Source organism: Cricetulus griseus, chromosome 7 (assembly GCF_003668045.3).
Source record: "Cricetulus griseus strain 17A/GY chromosome 7, alternate assembly CriGri-PICRH-1.0, whole genome shotgun sequence".
In the NCBI taxonomy this organism is placed as follows: domain Eukaryota; kingdom Metazoa; phylum Chordata; class Mammalia; order Rodentia; family Cricetidae; genus Cricetulus; species Cricetulus griseus.
Genome location: NC_048600.1, coordinates 35,842,849 through 35,864,583, shown reverse-complemented (window position 1 = coordinate 35,864,583; position 21,735 = coordinate 35,842,849). Strand labels below are relative to the sequence as shown.

General features: G+C 49.9%; 1 protein-coding gene across 1 annotated transcript in view; it reads right to left on the bottom strand.

Moving 5' to 3' along the window:
* Window positions 1-21,735, bottom strand: part of LOC103163831 — a 108,247-nt gene that overhangs the window by 42,417 nt on the left and 44,095 nt on the right. The window contains exons 22-36 of the mRNA XM_027424790.2: window positions 20,695-20,854; window positions 20,468-20,547; window positions 17,128-17,314; window positions 16,051-16,206; window positions 15,391-15,524; window positions 13,355-13,513; window positions 12,823-13,003; window positions 10,361-10,572; window positions 8,099-8,287; window positions 7,570-7,709; window positions 5,892-6,054; window positions 5,730-5,816; window positions 2,807-2,944; window positions 2,168-2,275; window positions 249-341 (exon numbers count right to left, since the gene is read on the bottom strand). Of these exons, the coding sequence (XP_027280591.2) occupies window positions 249-341; window positions 2,168-2,275; window positions 2,807-2,944; window positions 5,730-5,816; window positions 5,892-6,054; window positions 7,570-7,709; window positions 8,099-8,287; window positions 10,361-10,572; window positions 12,823-13,003; window positions 13,355-13,513; window positions 15,391-15,524; window positions 16,051-16,206; window positions 17,128-17,314; window positions 20,468-20,547; window positions 20,695-20,854 (2,187 nt within the window). The remainder of the gene's footprint in view (window positions 1-248; window positions 342-2,167; window positions 2,276-2,806; window positions 2,945-5,729; window positions 5,817-5,891; window positions 6,055-7,569; window positions 7,710-8,098; window positions 8,288-10,360; window positions 10,573-12,822; window positions 13,004-13,354; window positions 13,514-15,390; window positions 15,525-16,050; window positions 16,207-17,127; window positions 17,315-20,467; window positions 20,548-20,694; window positions 20,855-21,735) is intronic.

The following is a 21,735-nucleotide window of genomic DNA, read 5'->3' as shown; positions in this document are numbered from 1 at the left end:
GAAACCAGGCCAAGGTCCCCAAGCCTAGCTTCTGAGTCCGAGCCCTAGCTGATCCTTAGTCCAGAGCTCATGTCAGTATTTGACAGAGAAGAGGACACCTAAACTGGCACATGCCTGTCACCCCAGCACTTAGGCTGAGGCAGGAGGATTATGAGTTGGAGGACCCATGAGCCACAAAGGGAGACCTTGCTAGTGATGAGGAAACACCTGGGGGCAGTTCAAGGTCATCTCAAGAGCAATGTCATTACCTGTAAGCTGGGTGGGAAGGCAAGGCCGTCTAGAGGTTGGAACTGCAAGGAAAATGCCAAGTGGGAGCTTGATTTGTTCAGCTGGACCGAGACCTATTTGGGTATGATAGAAAAGAAGAGGTGTAAGCTTCCATTTTCCTTAGTAAGGCACTGGAGAGCTGGTGTTGGGGTGCCCCTAGCTCCCCTCATGTTGCCCCTGCCTCCTGTTGGACTCTGACCATGAATCTCGCACTGTGCTCCTAGCTCTCTACTTTGATGAACCTCATACTGCTCTGCTGGGTTAGTGATAACACCCAGTTTCCTAGCTGGCAAAACTGAGACTCAGAGGCATTAAGTGACTCACCTAATGTCATACAGCTGGTAAACATAGGACTAGGAACTGAACTTGAAGGAGCTGGGCACCCACTGGCTTCAGAGCTCCTTGGAGACAGAGACAAGTCTAAGTCACCCATGCCACCTGTGGTGGTTAGAATAGGTATGGCCCCCATAGAATTTCATGTTCAAAAGTTTGGCCCATAGGGAGTGGCACTATTAGAAGGTGTGGCCTTGTTGGAGGAAGTGTGTCATTGTGGGGGCGGGCTTTGAGGTCTCATATGCTCCAGCTACACTCAGTGTGGAACATAATCTTCACTTCTGCAGCCTGTGGATCTGGATGTAGAACTCTCAGCTCCTTCTCTGGCACCATGTCTGCCTGCATGCCGCCATGCTTCCCAATAACGGACTAGACCTCTGAAATTGTAAGCCAGCCCCAGTTCAATGTTTTCCTTTATAAGAGTTGCTGTGGTCATGGTGTCTCTTGGCAGCAATAAAACCCTAAGACAACACCAGCAGAGGCTGGCATAAGGCAGATGCCCAGTGTGCACATGGGAATGAATGAATGCAGAAAAACACCCACAGCAGCTACTCTAAGGGATTTTCCTCCAAGACCCACAGCTAAAATATATTTCGAAGATTTCCCCACAACCAAGTGGGATTTCCTATGAGTTCTGGCTAGGAATATTGCCTGGAGTGATGGTGCTACTGAAAGGCCTGCCCCTCAGAGACACCTCATGAATTCTCTACCCTCTTTCTGGCAACTGCTTGGATCCTTGAGTGGGTACATGGGGCAAGGCTGCTTGGAGCAGTAATGTAGGTGTGTGGGGCAGGGCTTCTCTGGGCTGCAGTGTGGATGTGGGAGCCAGTACTACTCTGAGCCACAGTGTGGGTGTGTGGGGCCAGGTTGCTCTGGGATGCAGTGTGGTCAGAGAATAAGGCAAACATCTACTCAGGAGACCCATCAATGCATCCCACCTGAACAAGGACTGGGCTGCTAGCTTCCCAGACCACCTTGTCATCCTCTTATCTCCCCATCACCTCATATGTGGCCCCTTCTCTCTGGATGTGGTGACTGGAATACTTGATTCCCTGTTGGTGGCTGTTTGGGAAGGATTAGGAGGTGTGCCATGTGGCAGGAGTGGGCGTGGTTAAAGCCTTCCTAATATGCACCCTTTGCTTCCTGCTTGAGGATCAAGGTGTGAGCTAAGCACTCAGCTGTTCCTGGGCCATGCCTTTGCTTTACCTTCATGGACTCTAACCTCTGAATTAAATGCTTTCGTTGTAAGTTTCCTTGGCCTTGATGCTTTGCCACAGCAATAGAAACTCAACTAAGAGACTGGCTATTTTTATTTTTTGGAGAAAGGCCTCATGTAGCTCAGCCTGGCTCCAGACTCTGTGTAGCTAAGGATGGCCTTGAACCCCTGACCCTCCTGTGGAATTGCAGGTGTGCACCACCATGCCTGGGTTAAGCTGTGCTGGGGATGGATGTCAGGGCTTCGTGCACACCAGGCAAGTGTTCTACCAACTGAGCCACAGCCCTAGTCCCCTTCAGCAGATTACTAAGACCTTTTTTCCTCACATGGGGGCAGAGTCCCGCCTCTGACCTGGGATGTGGCGTTGTGGTTGATAGAAGCTTGTACATCTGTACTGAAGTCAAATGTTCCTTGTCGACGACGCCTTGTGAGGTCAAAGCCACCATTCAAGTGGAGGGTCTGGGGAAACAGCCAGGAAGAATCACACCCTTCACTCTTGAAGGCCCCGCTCAGCTCCCCCAGCATGCTCCATGTTTTCTTTTGTTTTGTGTTATTTAGTTGTGTGTGTGTGTGTGTGTGTGTGTGTGTGTGTGTGTGTGTGTGTTTCTTTAAAAAAGTGTCTCAAGCTGGCAAGATGGCTCACAGGTAAAGACACTCCCCTCCAGTCCTGATAACCTGAGTTCTGTCCAAGGGTCCACACAGAGGAAGGAGAGAACTGACTCTTTCAAGTTGTTCTCTCACAGATATACATGCACAGGGCTGCATGAGCATAGTCATATATATAATAACTAAAAAGGTACAAGTTTAAAAGGAAAGCACTCACATAACCAGGCCAAACAGTCTCAGGCTGCAGCTAAGGAAGACCTCGAACCCCCGATCTTCCCTATTCACCTTTCTGAGTACTGGGATTAAAGCCATGCACCCCATAGCAGTTCTCAGACTCTTCTTGACAGATAATAGCTAATGTTTGCTCAGTCTGGGGACACTCACCTGGGAGGAATGGGTGGCCTCCAAAGCCACACTGTGCTGGATCCCTCCATGCTGAGAGCTGTCCTGGTGTAAACCCTTTAGATACAGAATGACTTTCTGGTTGACTTTTAATGTAGCCTTGAGCTCACTGTTCTTAGACTGCATGTGTGAGAATCAGAGGTATGGAGAGAGGTCACCATCATGTCCACAGGCAACAGAAGCAACACCAGAATCCAGAGGCCAAAAGCAAGTAGCCCAGGGACTCATGTACAAAATGTAGTCTAGTCTCTTGTATTTACAGAAGAGGGAGTGGAGACAGGTGCATGCTGGACCTTCCAGCAGGGCGATACCAGTGCTCTGAGCTAGAGGTGGTGGGGCTTAATGGAAGCGATGTTAAGACTCTCCCCACAAAGTGGGGCTCAGTCAGTCTATTTTCTTCACTGCTAGCTTCCTAGTACTTAGATGCCAACATACAATAGGTACTTAGTAAATGCAGAATCACTAGTTCTAGCCTGAAATGACAAGGTCAAAGCTGAACTGTAGTGGTCGAAGGGCACAGAGGAGGAAAGGGAACAAAAAGACCCACATCCTGATCCCTGGAGCCTGAGGCAACATGGCCTTCCGGACAAAGCAGATTCAGGGATCTGGAGATGGGGACAGGTTTCCATCTTCGTCTAAATGTGAAGATCATATGAGGACAGCAGGAGGGACATGGTCGGACACACAGAGAGTGAACTCTCCTGCTGTCTTTGGAAGAGCCAAGGAATGCAGATGGCCTCTGAAGCAGAATGGGAAAAGAGGGGCTTCTTCCAAAGAATTTCTGCAAGCAACTCTGTGGTGCTGGTTCCAGTTTTAATCCAGTGAGATTCCTTTGCTCTTCTGAGCTCAGGGACTGAAAGACATTTGAAGCTGCTACATTTGGGGCAATATGTAACCCAACAAGAGGAAACACAGTATCAATTATTCACCCAGCAGCTGCTGGACGCCAATGATACCATTGCTGGTTGATTTCACTCCTTCCTATGTGTACTATGGAGAATTCCAACCACCTGCCCCCAGGACTCATACATGGTTGCTCACACTATATAAACAAGCATGGTTTATCTTGGAACCAAGGTGGCAGGAAAGGAAGCAGCCAGGGAGGGAAATGTGTGTGACAAAACTTTTTGGTTCTTTTCTGAGTGCAGGGGTAGCACCCAGAGCCTAGGCAATCACTCTCCCATGGAGTTACCTCCCAGCCAAGGCACAGCTCTGAGTAGAGCAGACAGCCGGAGGACAGTAAATGGAGGACTCTCCAGCCCCTGCTCCTGGCCAGATGCTGTCAGCTGGAATTTGAGTCTAAGCAGGACCAGACCTTCTTATTTTTCTTTTCTTATAAACAGCAGAGATCCTGGCTTCGTCTAAAATCTCCTAATTCTCAAGATAGGTAGGCCATAAAAACACACGTGTGGCTGTGTTTGGCTTGGAGTGTCACTCGGCAATCTCTGGCTGAGGAACCCATAAAAGCCGCTGGGAGCCAACCCATCAGGTGTCTGGCTTGACATTCTGTACTGTTCCCCTCAGATATTACTGGCTAGCATTGGAGGAACCACTGAGCCTCCCTACTCATGGGAAGTGAAATCCTTTAATCTGCTCAGCCCACACTGCCCGTTTGGCTCCATCTTCCCTCCTGGAGGAGAGAAGCACTATTTTATTCCTTGTGCTCAGTAAAAGCTTGTTGGAGATTGTGGTGCTTCCACCCCCTCCCCAGAAAGTCAGGAAAAAATTGTCTAAGGAGACTTGGCAAACATGTACCTAAATGCTTAAAGGGGAAGTTACCAATTATGTTCTGAGCTGTGGCTGCTGTGAGAAAAGGGACATGCTGCCCACTTCACAGGAAAAGGAACTGAGGCCCAGGTATACAAACTTGTAATGACATACAGGCAATGTGCGTCTAGGGTATATGTCTAAAGCTTTGCAAATCAAGACTGCAGACTGTAGCCCACTGGCCAATGCAGCCAGTTTTGTTTAATAGATTTCTAAAGGGCTTTAATTTTTTATTTATTTTTAAATTTTATTTTGACACAGGGTCTCACCATATAGTCCTTGCTGGTCTGGAATTTGACCAGCCTCAAACTCCCAGAGGTCCTCCTGACTCTACTTTCTGCTATTTGAACTTTTAGTCATGTGTCTGTGTATGAGTGCAGGTGCCTGTGGAGGCCATCAGAGGCCATCACATGCCTGGGGCTGGAGTTAAGGGTGGTGTGGCTGCTGAGAGCTGGACTAGGGTCCTCTGAATGAGCAGTAAGTATTCTTAGCTGCTGAGGCAGCCCACCAGCCCCATACAGTTGTACTGAGACACAGTCACATGCACTCACTAAACATTTGCTTACTGTACTTTCACACTGAACAGGGACATGAAGTCCCTGTAACAGAGGCCATGAACCCACAGGCCTAAAAGAGACGCTGTTAGCTCTGAAGGCTAACATACTATCAATAACATCAAGCTAACTGAATTACAGTGACTCCTCAAGCAATTATGCAGCATACCCCTTGTGGTGTGGAGAAATGGTGACTGGGAGAACCCATGGGAACATTACAGAGAATCAGAGCAACCAAGATGGGCAGAAAGATCATGTAAATGTAAGTGGACGTGTCATATAGGTGTTCAAAGCTGAATTGGGAATGGGGATGAGAGGGACTGTGGGGAGCAGGCAGGAAAGTGTACCAGGAGCTCTGAGGTGTGGCCACCCAGATGGCAAAAGGGAACAGAAGCTGAAGAAGCAGTGACACCTCCAACCTCAGAATGCACTGAGGTCCTGAATCGGGAAAGACGCAGGCTAGGCAGTGGATGGCCTGGGTGAAGCCACTGTGGCAGCAGAGACCAGAGTCAGGCTTGCTATCCTAAGACAAGCTGTAAGGAGCAGGGGTGTAACAGTGCGAGCATCCTGTAAAGGTCACTTACATTGCTCAGATTCCAAGCCACCAGGCACCCCTCCAGGCTCCTGGGGATAGTCTTATCATTGAAGGGATGGGTCAGGCCTGTGCAGATCTGGGAGAGACATACATGTGCAGAGGTCAGCGGGGGCCCTGCTTCCAGAGGCCACCTTCCCTATAGCCCACTCACATAGGGGTGTCCAGCCTGGCGGCTCAGCACCACAGTGTGTAGGATCTCCTCCTGGCTATTCAGGACAGCCTTGGTCTCCAGGGAGTGATGCTGGCGCTGTTTGTCCACCATGAAGGTCCCCTGCAAGAGGAGGCTCTGAGGGACCAGGAGGTGCCAGGGGTGCCTGGGGTGGAGAAAAGACCGGCCACAGACATTAAAACAGCTGGCAAGATCGGGGAAAGCTGTGTCCTCCAGTCACATGTATCTTGTCTTAAACTCACAGAGAGTGACACTGGAGGGCACACAGCAGCCCTGAGCACTAAGATTTGCCCATCAAAGCCTGGCATGGAGCTAAGGAGATGGTTCAGTGGTTAAAAGGCTTGCCACCAGTGAGAAGACAAAAATTCCATCTGGGTGTGGTGACTCATTTCTAATCTTGCCTAGGAAGGGGCAGGTGGGACCCCAAAAGCAAATAGACATATTGGTAAGCTTAGGCTTTGGTTGAGAGATTTGCCTCATAGAACAAGGTGGGAAATGATTGAAGATGATTCCTGAGATTAACCTGGGCCTCCCACATGCAAGTGCACATACATGCCCCCATACATATGTAAACACACACACACACACACACACTACACATACATAGAAAAAGACAAGGAAATAAGAAGCCTAAGATGGAGGCACATGCCTGTAATTCTGATGTTTAAAAGCCAGAGACAGGCGGATCATGCATTCTAGGCCAACCTGGGCTACACACTGTAACCCCATCTCAGCATGCATACACACGTATAGTTTGCCAGCCAACCCCCATCTGCCATCTCACTACACCGATGAGATCAGAGTTGGAATGGAAGCCCAGGACCATATCTGAAATCCAGACTCAGTCTTCGCTAGATGAACAACCTTGGGTAAAGGACCTAATGTCCTATGCCTCAGTTTCCTCACCTTTAAAGTGGGGCAATATAATGGCAGTCATTCTCGTCTCCTGCAGAATGGTCATTTAAGATGACTTCTATGTACTAAGGTCAAACATTCCCTTCTTTTCTTTTTGGTCTCTGTCACTTTCCTTGAGACTGGATCAAGGCTTGACACATAGCACGTGGCAGTAAACACCAACCAACATGGAAACATGGACAAATGAATTCTCTGCCAACTCTTGGCCTGTTTTTTTTTTTTTGTTTTTTTTTTCTCACAGTTCTGATAGGGGAGGCAACTCTCCCAAGGTCACAGAGTGTCAGAACCTGGGTTCTAGAAGGGGCCTTCTTCTAACACTTCCTATTTTCTGAATGGACTTGAACTTTTGATCCTTCTGCCTCTGAGTGCTGGGATTATAAGCGTGTGCCACCAGACCTGGTCTAAAGTACTGAGGACTGACGTAGACCTCCATGCAGGCTAGCCAAATATTATCAGCTAAGCCACAACCCAAGCCTGAACAGCTTTCAACCATCCACTCTACAGTAAAGCACTAAGATTCCTGGGAGCAGCCCTCAGGCTCAACCATGAGCTTCAGACTGCCATTCATACCTCTGCCAACTGATGGAGCTGTGGGAAGGAGCTGCAGCGCTGTTGGCCTGTCACCATGTGATCCTTTTGAACTGTAGTACAGTTTCTTTAGAAGGCCCCAGAGATCCTCCATACTGGAGGAATGGTGTTGTGGACAGCACCCTAGGGGTGATGGCTTCAAGGAAGGGGCACATACCTGAGGAGCAATGTTCCCCGCTTCCGGTACAAAGTCTTGCCTCGCTGCAGCTGCTCTAGCTCTCCCTCCAGCTGCAGGCCTCGAGGCTGGCCCGGGACACTAGTCCCCAGGACTGTCAGCAGCACCTGGGTCTTTGGGGGCTGTAATGAGAACAGAGCTTGGGGGGGTGGTGAAGGACCCACTGCTGGGGGAAGCCAGCGGCTGACCCTCATACATAGAGGGACAAAGGTTGCCTCCTACCACCTGTGCCCTGGGATTGACTTTCAGAATCAGTAGCCTGGCTGCAAGCCTATGGCCAGCCCACAAGCTCCTCAGGACCAACTACCAAACTCTACCTCCCAGCCACCCCTCCCACCCACCATCATCTGGAACTTCTGGGCTAAGGAAGCTGAGTCCCCACTCCTTGACTAACAAACATGTCTGTTGTCTAGAAGAAATTGATGCTCAAGGAGGCCCAAGGTCACAGGCCAAACAGAGAAGGGGAAGGGGACCCAGGGTCTCCCAACTGCAAGGGACACTTGGCACTCACCTTCTTTGTATGCTTGTAGGCTGCTGTGAAGTTCAGCTCCCGTCGGAGACTCTTCAGCCAGCAGTGCAGGACCTTCCTGTCCTGGCTGTTCTCCGCATGAATCTCACTCTGCACAGCTGTACTCCAGGCTGACTCAAGCTCACTCCTGCTGTGGAAGAGGCCTGGCATCAAGGTTGTCACCATGGAAACCTGCAGGAGGCCAGGTGAATGAGCAGGGCCTTTGAACCATTTATTCCCTCCTGCTACCTGCCCTGTATTCTCTTTTCTACTCGGTGAACTCCTGTTCATCTTTCACAGCTTCTCCAGCCAAGACTGTCTATGCAAGACCTTCAGTGAGAGGAGGTGGGTGGGCTGGCTCTTCCTTATAGGACCCAAAAGAAAAACCTTACCTATAACTCTGAGCCAAGCAAGTACAAAGTACTCCTCTTTGATTTAGGGTGGGACTATTATCTTGCTAGAGCCACCATTCTTAGCAGACACCATCTCTGCATTCCAAGGGATACATTCTGGCAAGTAGCTTCTGCTCCCTAGGTCACCCTGTGGTATCCAGAGCCTGGAGGAGTGGGTGTTACTCTGATTTGTACTGGAGTTGGAGGAGGCCTATTGACCATGGCCCTTCCTCAGCCCTCAGCCCCCAGCCCAAGCCTCACACAGTGCCCTCTACCCTAGAGCCATGGTTCAGGTCACACACTCTCTCAAGGCCAAATTGGGTAAAGCCATTGCTGTGAAGAGGCTTCCCCATCTTAGCTTCTCCAACCAGCTGCTCAGGTGGAAACCACAGTGTGTCATTATCTCTTCCTTAAAACCCATCATCCACTGCCACTCTGCAGCAGGCCCAGCCTCTCTGGAACCTGAGCTCATCTGAGTTACCTTCCCCACCAGCTGGTGGCCCATAGGAACCAGCTGCCACCTCTCTTTCACAGTCCTACCCTGGCTTTCCCTGACACCCAGCCCCCTCCTCACATCACCTGAGATCGTCAGGAATAACTCACCAGTGTTGTCTACCCAGTGCTGCCCCAGAGGGGACTACACTGTCCCAGAGGGGACTGTGCTGCCTCAGAGGGAACTGTGCTGCCCATGAAGGAATCAAGTCGCCCACAAAAGCTGAGGTGGGCTGGACCCTCCCTGCTCCTGCACTGCCCCCGGAAAGAAAGGGCTTGGAGCAGGACTCTGGTGCCCAGTTTAGGTGACAATGCCTGTCCTTCCCTACCATGCTTCTGCTCATGGTGTGATTAGAGAAAAGCCCTTCAGTGAAGTCACTGAATAATGCCAGCTGTGCCCTCAAAGCTGTCACTCTGGTGGCCTAATGTCTACAAGGGACCATCTGACACCCACCCACCCAGAAGCTACTAAGCAAAAATACAGGACTGTCTTTATGGAGTCTCTTTTTAGATTCTCTTGGTAACAGTTCTGGTAACTCTGGCTGCATCCAGTCCCTGTGTCTGTGGGGTGATATTAGCCACAGGCCTCCAGTTTTCCCTGTGTGTAGGAGGTGTCAACAGCAGGGAGCCCAGCTCCTGTGCAAGTGATGACAGGGGGAGGCAGCAGGACACAGGGCTTGTCTAGGTTACAAGAGGCCCTTGTTCTATCTTCTCCCAGCCCAATACACACACATTCAAACATGCATGCTTACACACACGCACACACACACACACACACACACACACACACAAATACATAAATCCGTGTGTGTGTGTGTGTGTGTGTGTGTGTGTGCGCGCGCGCGCGCGCACGCGCGCGCGCACAGATAGGCACATATGTACACACATACATAGCACATACACAAATATGCACAAACACTGTCTTAAGGTTTCTATTGCTGTGATAAAATGCCATGACCCAAAGCAACTTGGGGAGGAGTATGTTACCCCATCACTGAGGGAAGTCAGGGCAGAAACTCTAGGAAGGAACCTGGAGATGGAGGCGTGGAGGAGTGTGCTGCTTGCTGGTTTGCTCCTGGTGGCTTGTTCAGACTGCTTTCTTATGTCCCTGAGGACCACCTGGCCAAGAGCAGCATCACTCACAATGGGCTAGGACCTCCCTCATCAATCACTAGCTACAAAAATGCACTATAGACTCCTCTACTGGAAATCTGATGGAGGCATTTTCTCAATTAAGTTTAATTTGTGTAAAGCTGACAAAAAACCAGGAAAAATACACCAAGCTGTGTACACACATGTATATGCACAAGCAAAGACATTTGTACACTTGTACATACAGGTACGTACATGAGATGACAGGGATGCAACCTGTACTGCTCACCCAGAGATAGGTGGTGGCTTCGGTGTACACCTGGATCTTGACTTCCCTGTCATGGTCCTGGCTCCTGCAGGTCATGCTGATCACCAAATCCTTGAGAGTCCAGGCCTTGGCTAGTGTCAGCTCCGAGACAGCCTGGAACATAGCCCAGTGTGGCCAGTTGAGCCTGTGAGCTGCAGACACTGTGAGCCATGGGCTGTCCAAGTTCAAGGCTCCTGCAAGAGCACAGAGAGAAGCTGGTGTGTGGGACAAGAAAGTGATTGGCAGGTACCAGGAGGTCACCCTTCACAGTCTTATCACAGCCGTGCAAAGCTGGGGGTTCCTGGGTTTGGGCATTAGAATTCCTTTATAGAATGAAAGGAATGTGAGTTTTGGCAGGAACTTGGATTGTAGTGCATTTGCACCTGTCAAAACTCCCTCAGTGGCACCCTAGAGATTACTGTGTTCCCTTCTAGTTAATGAAACACAGGTTACAATGCTTGGGTTTAAACCCTGCCTCTGCTGGGTTTAAAGGCATGCGCCAACACCTGGCAAACCTTTTACACTACAGTATGACACTGTCACCTATAAAGTTCACGTCTGAGAACTGTAACTGGGTTGAAAGCAAACAAAACACTAAATATGGAGTGTTTATGAGGGTCCTATGGCCTGCAAATGTCAGATGATGACCTTGGGTCAAGAAAGGGGTCATAGCAACTATAGTTAAGATGAGGCCATGCTGAAAAAAAAAAAAAAAAAGAATCAGGCGGATCTCTGTGAGTTCAAGGCCAGCCTGGTCTCCAGAGCGAGTGCTAGGATAGGCTCCAAAGCTACACAGAGAAACCCTGTCTCGAAAAACAAAACAAACAAACAAACAAACAAAAAAAATGAGGCCATCCTGGAGGCTGGCCCTTAATGGGCCCAGAGATACACAGAGATTGACAAATGACAATGACACAGAGATTGGCATGAAACAGCTGCAAACTGAGGAACAATCCTTGACAGCCTCCTGAGCCATGAAAGAGCAAGGAAGTGCTCTCAGGGTCCGGCAGAGCAGCATGGGGCTCTGATGACGCTTCAACATGCATGGCCTTCAGGACTACAGAAGGCTTTCTGTTTTGTTTTGTTTTTTTAAGGCCCCTGTTAGTGACCATTTGTTACAGCAGCCATTGGAAACTAGTGAATCTGCCTGGAAGCTCCTGGAAGGCATGCTCCATCTGAACACAAGAGCATGCAAAAGATTCCAAAGGCCCCAAACGCAGACAAGTGGCAGGAGCTCCTAATGGGACAGCAGAGGGGGCAGAGGCAATGGTACCAGAAGACCTTTCAAGGCAACTCTCTGAAGTAACTAAAGCCCATAAGCACTCAGACATGCCTGAGAGGATTCTGGGAAAGTTGCTAAAAGCCCTGTGAATAATTGAAAGGAGAAAAACAGGAAACTTATCAAACATGAAAAGACATAATTGTAAGCACCGTTCCTACACATCCTGCCAGGAAGACGTGTACACGGTCCCACTACATAAACACAGAGCAGTAGCAAACAGCTCTTTCTGGAGGATGGGAGGAAATGGATATTTGGAAAAGGACCCTTGTGAGAATTGGATTCTCATCTTCTTCCAAGAATGCCTACTGAAATGCAATGGCAATTGTTTTCAAATGAGTATCTGAAGAAATAGTTGAGACAATTCACACTAGTTACTTCCGGGAGCAAGACTTGGGGTCAGAAGACAACAGCCGGTTCCTTCTATAAGCTTTACTGTTGAAAATGCACTTCATGGAATTCAGATTTTAAATGGCAAGCAGGCTACCAACTCAGTTCCATCCCCAGCACTGTATAAAACTGGGGCATGTTTATGCACACTTGTAATTCCAGCCCTTGAGAAGCAGAGGCAGGAGGATCAGAAGTTCAAGGTCATCCTCAGCTGTATGAGAAGTTTGAGGTCAGATAGACTGACCTATGTAAGACATTATCTCAAAACAAAACAAAACAATAACAACAACAAACAAATAAAAAGCAATTTAAGTACCTCTCTGATCATAGCATGAGCCCCTGGGGAATACTAACCTAGACTCAGAAATGCCCAATGAATAGTCTAAATTCTGGCTAAACTTTGTATTGCTTGAATAAAAACAAAATCTAAACCTAAAAGGTTGTTTTAGAAACAACTATAGCAAACAGAAGTGGGAAAAGGTATTTTGCAATGGAAATAAGCAAAGGAACTAGAGCAACGGCCCTGAGGTTTAGGGAACAGCAAAGAGGTCAGAGGGCTGCAGATCTACAGGCTTTAGAGAGATGGGGGAGATGGTGTGGAGGAAGATGACAAGGAAACACATTCGGATATCTTTGTGCCTCAGGACACATGAAAGGTTTGCCTTGAGTAAGACCAGCACATAAATGAAAAGGTGTTCCAGGGAGAAGATACAGTCTAGTAGAAGCCTGGAAGTCAGAAGCCAGTAGCTCAGGAGGGCCCAGAGTTGGCACTCACCTTCCCATCTCCAGAGGGCGGCCTTGGATGTGTCCTTCCAGTGCAAGCCTGCCACAAAGGGAAGCTGCCCATTGAACAGCACCTTCAGGTATGTGCTGCTTTTGATATGGGGCTGCCGGAGGCTCAAGTGGTACAGCTGTGTGAGGCAATCCACTTGCCTCTCTGGGACCTGCAGTGCAAGCTGGAGATGCACCCCAGGCACCCCGTCAGTCACCACTCCAAGCCTAGAGCACCCCACTCTTCCATCCAGCCAGGGCTCACAGGCCTCAGACCTGCCCTAGCCCACCACCCCCTGCATTTCACCTCTAACTAGGCAGCTCAGGAAGTTGAAAGCAAATCTGGGCTAAGCACAGTGTGGTGGCACATGCCATCTCTGACAAAGCCTCACACTAAGGACACGGGTGAGGAGATAGGTAAGGCACTCCTCAAGCCTGATGTCTGTGAACATCTCTGCACTAGGACATGTCCGACACCCCCACACCTTTCTAGGCTAGTTGGCAAGGTCATGGCTCTGCTCTGGCTGCAGACTCACCTCCAGGAAGTAATTACGGAGGGCTGGTCCTGAGTCATTCTTGAAGGTCTGTCTGATGCGCAAGAATCTCTTGTTGCTACTCGCAGCCCACTGCTCCCCGTAGCTGGCCTCCAGCTGCCAGCGTAGGTGGTCCAGGCCTTGTTTGTGCTGTAGCTGGACCTGGGGACACCAATAGGGAGATCCCCGAGGAGGCTTGCCACACAGCCCAGAGCCCTGCTGCCCCTCCCCAAGATGTCAGCTTGCTTTTCTTCGGACACAGGTTCTTCAGAGGGGGCAATGCACACTTGATTATTCCTTGATGTTGGGGATTTGCCCCAAGGCCTTCTACATGCTGGGCAAGTGCTTTCACCCGGATTGTGTGTGTGTGTGTGTGTGTGTGTGTGTGTGTCTGAATGTGCATAAGCATGTGTGTTTGTTTCAGTGTAGAGGCTAGAGGACAATCCCAGATGCCATTCCTCAGGTGCTATCTGCCTTTTTTTTTTTTTTTTTTTTTGGTTGGTTGGTTGTTTTTTGAGACAGGGTCTCAGACTGTAGCCCTGACTGTCCTGGAACTCACTCTGTAGACCAGGCTGTATATCTTTAATCCCAGCACTCAGTAAGCAGAAATTCCACAGCCTTACCTTGTGTCTTTTTTTTTTTAATACACAGCAGTGTAACTTTTAAATTTTATTATTTTAAAAATTAATTAATATTTTATGTATGTTAATGTCGTGCCTGTATCTATGTGCATGCTCCCTTCATGTGCCTGATGCCCTTGGAGGCCAGCAGAGGATATAACCAGAGTTACAGATGGTTGTGGGCCACCATGTGGGTGCTGGGAACCAAACCAGTGTCTTCTTCAAGAATAGTGAGTTGTTGGGTGTGCATACCTTTAATCCCCGCACTCAGGAGATAGTGGCAAGAGAGGACAGCTTAGCAGTTAAGAGCAAGCGCTTGCTGCTCTTGCAGAGGACCCTAGTTCAATTCTCAGCACCCAAGTCTAGTGGTGCAACAGAGGGAAATCTGAAACCCCCTCCCGGCCTGTGTAGGTACTGCACTCACATGCACAAAGCCACTCACAGGCACCCATAATTAAAAATAGGGGCTGGAGAGATGGCTTGGTGGTTAAGAGCACCAGCATCCCTTCCACAGGACCCAGGTTTGATCCCTATGGCTTCAAATGCCCTCTCCTGGCTTCCATGGGCACTGCATGCATGTGGTACACAGACATACATGCAGGCAAATCACCCATACACACAAAAAATAAAGGTTAAAAATAGCAGGGTGGTGGGAGAGCACACCTTTTAATCCTAGCACTCGGGAGGCAGAGGCAGGGGCAGATGGATCTCTGTGAGTTTGAGACCAGCCTGGTCTACAGAATGAGTTCCAGGACAACCAGAGCTGTTACGCAGAGAAACCCTGTCTTGGGAGAAAAAAAAAAAAAACTCTCTTTAAAAAAGATAAAGAAGAAAGTAAATTAATAAAGATGACCTGGCAATGTGGCTCAGTAGGAAAGCACTTCCCCAGCATATATGAGGACCTGGGTTCAATGCCCAGACTATACACAAATAACCTCTCCCCACAAAAGCAACATCCTTGTCCCCCTTTTGTTTGCCCTTCTAGCTACTCTGCTAACCTCCCATGACCCCTTTCCTCTCTCTCCTGCCCAGGACCTTGGTACTCACCCTCCCCTCTGCCCAGAATACACTTCTATGGGGATAAAGTCACCTTATATTTTAATTTTCAGCGGAAACATTACTTGACCAGAGAAGCCTTCCCACGGGCGCCATCCCAAACAAGCTTGCCTGTGTTCAGCGCTCCCAACCCACTCAGGCAATTATGTTTTCCATGATTTCAGTTTTCTCTGTTACTTTGCCTATTCCAATCAACAAGGTGGCAAGCATTGGCCCTGTTTCCCTATGGTTCTCTGTTCCAGGCTGGGTAGACAGTAGGTGTTTAATAAAAGCAACCCAGCAAAGAGCCTGGAGCTGTGTGACTCACCCCTCCAAGAATGAAGACAGGCTTTGAAATCCTCAATTCCCCACCCAGGCACCAACCTTGTGACTGATGATTGGGAGCTGTGTGCAGTGGAACTCGTGGGCCAGCTCCAACTCATGGGTGTCCTTGGGGCCATTCTCCATCCTCAGCCTCTGGTGGGTACTGCACTCGTGGGCAACATGCCTCTTGTGACCTGTGTGGGTCAGCCCAGAGCCCTGCCTCCTTCTGCCCAGCATGTCTGCCCAGCTCTAAGGAGAGGTGAGCTACAGCCTGACTCAGGGCTTCAGGCACCCTAAGCAAGCACAGCAACAGGGCACCTCCACCCCCATTTTGCTTTTGGAGACAGGGTTTCATGCAGTAAGTTGGCCACTGGTTATGTATGTGGTCAAGGACATCTTAGACTCCTGGTTCTCCTGTCTCCAATTCCTATGTGCTCAGATTACAAGTCTGTGACACTATGCATGGTTTATTAAATTCTAGGGATGGAACCTTGGTCCATGCAGCTGGACAAGCATTCTACCAACTGAGTTAAATCCCTAGCCTCTTGATGCAGCTTTCAAAGGGACAGATGAGCAGCCCTCCAATGCACACTGTTGTTCGTATTTAACAGTGTCTGATCAAGGGCAGTGCCAACAGAATACCGGCAGCATGGTGAAGGTGGCATCTTAGCCCCTAGGCACAGTGCAGGGTACATTCCCCCGGGGCCCCAGTGACCGTACCCAGGAGGCCGTACTTGATCCTCAGGGTGCTGTTTCCCACAGGGCCATGCTGCTCCAGCAGGCCCTGTATGTGGAGCTCTACCACACCAGGGACCTGCAGCTGAATGCTCAGAATGGCAGACTGCAGCCCAGCCTCGGCCTTCTTCTCCAGCAACACTGTGGGACAGTTGGCACCGTCATGGGTGACTGTCCCCTAGCACATTTCCCACCTTAGAGACTCAGAGACCCCACCCCTGCTTCTCCTGTGTCTCAGGAGCATTGTCAGCAGGGCACAGACAGTGTGATCTCCACCATCTGGGGGAATTGTGTCACCTCAGTAGGTCGCAGCCTGTTAAGAGTGATACATCCCAGGTGACTGGACATACCTTACTTTCTAGAACTTTCAGCTCTGAAAAGTCTGTCATGCTGCCAAAGTGCATAGAGCTAAACCATGCTACAGGACCCCAAAATGCCTACACTAGGCAATCTACAGCCACTGCTCCAAGTTCCTCCAGTCCAGGCCTGGGGAATCTTCCAGAATGTCACAAGGAGCATAACCAAGGGCTAAGCTGACTAGCACCAGGGCCAGAACTGCTCTCTTTGGACCTGGCTGGGCTGTGTTCAGTTAGCACCCTGGGGCTAGGGATTTAGCTTAGTTGGTTAGGTGTGTATATAGCATGCAGCCCTGGGTATGATTTTCCACACTGAAACTTGGGTGTGGTGGTGCACACCTGTGACAGGAGGGCCAGAAGTTCAAGGTCATCCTCAGCTACCCAGTGAGTCTGCAGCCAGCCTGGGTAATAGACTATCACAAAACAAACCTACATGATGTGTGTTCTAAATCAAGAAGCTAAATGTGCTTCTCACAGTGGGTTAGAGTCAAAATGGTCCAAAGCTATCACCTTAGACAGCTGCCATTTTAGGGTACCAGGGGTGGGATAAGAGAAGGAGGTCAGTGGGCAAGTGGGTAGGAGCCCACAGGGGCTGGTACCCCTTAGATGGGCATCAGTGTGAAGGAGGCTTAGTTGGTGAGGGTCACATAGGAGACTGGGCCATCCATCTCCAACCTGACCACAGAACAATGGTACTGGCTATTACCTGTTCCATGAGCCCAGTCATTCAGCGTGCGCCTCAGAGATGCAGAGATGGACAGACTGCTGCCTGTCTGCCATGTGATGTTTCCATCAAGGACTATAGGTCTGCCTGCTGTTACCAGCTTTGCCTCCACCTGAGCCTCAAACCGTTGGGTCTTGTTGCCTGACTCTGGTTGCAGGTCACTGTGGCCCTGAAAAAGTCCCAGAATCACCTGGGGGACAAGCACGTCCTGGCTCTGATCCTGTGGTCTCGAATCAGACAGGAGAAGGGATGGAGCTTACCTGATGACCTTCTACAAAGACCTTGGCCTCATTTTTAAAGACAGGGTCTCAGGTAGCCAGGCTGGCCTCAAACTCCCTATGTAGCTGAGGATGACCCTGAACCTCTGAGTGCTAGGATTACAGGTGTGTGCCACCAAGGCAGTGTTTGTGGTCTAGGGATCAAGCCCACAGTAAGCAAGTGCTCTACACCTGAGCCACATCCCCAAACCTTGGCCTGGGTTTTAAAACCCTGAATCCCTTGAAATAGGTTCCCTAGTCCATAGTCAGGGGAAGCAGGAGGGACTCCCCTGCCTTGCCCCACCTTACCTTGTTACAGGACAGACTGGCTGCCCAGGCAATGCCTAGAATCTGAGCACCTCTGTGACCTTTGATCACCCTGGTCTCCGTCCCAGTCTTGAAGCCTGGGTCACTGCAGTGTCCTCCTCCTAACCCCGTTCTGGCCTCTTTAAGATGTCAAGATCAGGGTACAGTCAGGAACCAGGACAATGTGGCAGAAGCACAAGGCCACCCTTGAAGCTTGCTGGGGAACTACAGACAATTGGAACCATCACTTTCAATGGCAGGTGCCAAGCTGAAGGGATAGCCACAGGCCTCTGCTGGCCACCATAGTCAGTGGACACAGAGCTGTGGGAGTAGAGACCGGAGTGGCGGTGCACACTGCAGTCCTAGGACTCAATGTGTAACAGGACTGTAAATGCAATAACATCCTGGCCTACAGAATGAGTTTGAGGAGAGACTGCTCAGTAGTTAGAGAACTTGCTGCCCTTCCAGAGGACCTGCCTGGGTTTGGTTCCAGCACCCACAAGAGTGGCTAATAACTGCCTGTCACTCCAGTTCTAGGGGATCTGATACTTTCTTCTGGTCTTCGAGGGCACCAGACATGAACATTGTACATATACATACACTCAGGCCTACACACATACACATAAAAGCATGTTTTGAAAAAGAAGAGGAGGAGGGAAGGAGGATAGAGAGGGGAGGAGGAAGGGGAGGATGGAGAGGAGAGGAGGAAGAAGTGGCACAGACAGACATAGTAATTCAGACTTTAGTCCCAGTGCTAGAGAAACAGAGACAGGAGGATCACAAGTTCTAGATTAGCCTGGGCAACGCAATGAGACCTGTTTCAAAAGACAAACAGATAAGAGACAACATGGTCTATACATGTGTGAGTATGTTGCATGCATGTGTGTGCATCTGTGCTTGTGTTCACACAAGCATACACTCCCTTTTTACAATCATGCCTGCAGGCCATGCACTGTGCGTTCTGGTGAAAGCATCCTCAGCTCTGGATCAGGGGCTGTGGGTGGCAGCACATCCCAGACCTGGCACCCACAGGAGACTCCAGTTATAGTCCCCGTGTCAAGGGACAGGCAGCTGGTCTCTTCAGGCCAGTCACTATGTATGACCCCCAACATGCCACACCCCACCAACTCAGCTGAACCCCACACAGCTACCTGAATTCAGGGGCTCACCTGCCCCAGTTCCCTCCCCTGCTCTAGGGCTTCCTGAAATCTGGGGTTGGGAGGACCTGGGAGCTATAAAACAGGCTTTAGTGAGTTCCACAGCTCCAGATGCTGGTGTTACTGCAATGGTCAGAAGTGTGAGAGCTGTGGAAGACACTCTGAGAGGCCACCGAGGACTCAAGGCTCTGGGACTAAGACTGAGGAGTCTTAGCCTAGGCACCGGGGCTTGGAGGAAGACAAACTTTTCTGCTAAGTATCTCCCCACTGGGCACTCAAGAGGTAGAGGCAGGTGGTGATGAGGGTACGGCTCAGAGGTCAGGGGCACCTCATCTGGAAACAGGATCTTTGTATCTGGTGGCATTAAAAGAGGTTATTAGCCTGAATCCAGTATGACAGGTGTCCCCTAAAAAGAGGCAATTTGAAATGACCTGTAGAGGGATGACAGTTTGACTGAAAGGGGAGAAAGCCATCTCTGGGAATTCTGCAGTTACGACCTGACAGGTCTGGGAAACAGGCTCCTCAGAGCCTCCCCAGAGCAGCCCCTCTCCTGCTTCACACTCCCCACTGGCCTTCAGAGCTAATGGGGGTACACTGGGTTAAGTCACCCAGTTCTGAGAACTTCAGTCTGACTTCAGGAAACTTGGGGGTGACCTGTTTAACTTGTTCTAATATCTACTGTAAACTTGTGAAAACTTCTATTATTGTTCTTTTAAATATTTATTATCTGTTTATGTGCAGAGAAGGACCAGTGAAGAGCACAGAGGTCCAGACCAGGCTGGTGAAACCCACAGAAACAGCTGACCTGAACATCTGGGAACTCTTGCTCCCCAGTCTGATAGCTGGAATACCATCATGGGACTTATTCAGACCCCAGGAACACGGGTTTCTGTGAGGAAACCTCAGAAATCTATGGGACCTCAGAAATCTATGGGACCTCCAGTACTTATCCCTAGCATAGGTATGGACTTTGGGAGCCCATTCCACATAGAGGAATGCTCCCTGAGCCAAGACACATGGGGGTGGGCCTAGGCCCTATCCCAAAGGATACAAAAGACTCTGATGACACCCTATGGAAGGCCTCACCATCCAGGGGGAGCAGAAAAGATATGTGACAGATAAGGTTTTAGTTGGGAGGGTAGGGGAGGATGGGTGGGAGAAGGGAACTGGGATTGTCATGTAAAACAATCCTGTTTCTAATTCAAATAAAAAAAGGTGAAAAAAATATTTATTATCTGTTTATGTGCATGTGTCTATTGTGTGCATGTATCTACTGTGTGTATGTGTCTATCTATTGTGTGCATGTGCACATGCATGCTGTTTCCCATAGAAACCAAAAGAGGGTGTCAGATCCCCTGAAACTGGAGTTATGGCAGTTGTAAGTCACTGGGTGTAGGTGTTGCTCCTCTGCAAGAGTAGCAAGCACTCTGAACTGTTGAGCTATCCCCAGCCCCCAAACTTTCTATTACTGATTCCACACATTTTTCACATCAGTGCTGGGTGTGGGGTGGGGGGCTTTGTTGGACCAGGACATTGGCTGGGGCAGGGAGACTTGGGGTGGGAGTAGGGCTGATGCAGGTGTGTCAAGAATACAGAGCAAACCTTGATGTAATAGACATCCCTGTCGTCAAGTACCAGCTCCAGATGGCCCATGTGCATGCTCTTGAGAACCTCCATCTTACCTGGGGACAAGGCCAAGTTCAGAGGCTGAGGCTCCCCCTTCTATCTCCTCAGCTGCCAAATGAACCCATGGGTGAGTGTGTGGTAGGCACACTGCCCACAATGCAGCCGCCAAGGTGTCAGGTAACCAGGGAGAGTGCCATTCTCACCGTCCAGCTGAATTTTCTTTTGGGGGTGCAGCAGCTTGAGCCGGCACTTCCTCTGGGGCACACTGTAGCTGATGTCCACCCCAACGTCCCTGGCCACTTCTGACTGGGGTGTACCCATGAAGAGGTGGGCTGTGGCTTCTTCAGGGAGCCAGCTGTCCTTCTGCAAACATAATGGGGTTCCTCTTCTGAAGCAGTACCTCCTATCCTAGCAGGAACAAGCCCATCAAGCATTTCCCAGCCTCTGAACAGCAGCATGGGAGAGGTGGTTTTCAGGACAGCCTAGCACAGGACTTTTGATTTTCTCTCAGTGTTGGAGCTCAAGGCTTTGTTGCATGCTAGGCAAATGCTCTCCCACTGAGCTACACTCAAGCCTCTCCAGGTCTTGATTGACAGGGCAAATGGCCAGAGTGGGGCTTCTGCAGTACACAACTATAGCATCCTAGCAATGCTGCCTCATCCCAGGCTGGCCCTGTGCAGGTCCTTCCTCTTTCTCATGCTTTGCTATGCATAGAGGACATCTGTAGACCTCAGGACACAGCCCTATGCTCTGGAGTCAAAACTCTACCACCTTGTGCTTGCTGTTACCAACCCTGTCCCAGAATCTCTGAGGGCGAGGGTTGGTGAAGCCAGGGTCAGCCTCTATCTTTCCTAGCCTTTTCACTTCTCCTCTGGCCCAAGGGCCCTTGTTCAAACTTCCTTCACCCCAAGCCTCTGCAAGTGAAGCTCTGAGAAAATCAGCTTTGAGATCAAGCTGCTTCTAGAACCCAGAGCCAGGGCTGGGGTAAGGCTCTGTGGGACACTATAGGCATTGCACACATGCACAAGGTCCCAGTTCCTCCCCCTATACTGCAAAAGAGTCAAATAAAATACCACATCCCTGTTCACTCATTTGGCACTTCTTGTGAAGCTAGCCTGAAGCATGGGGAGCCCTAGGTATGCAAAGCTCCTGCTCCTAGGGGCTTACACCCCAGAGTTGGGGGGCACACAGCAACCAGACACAGAATCACGTTTAGGAGAGCAGCCAGAAAATGTTGTCATGTA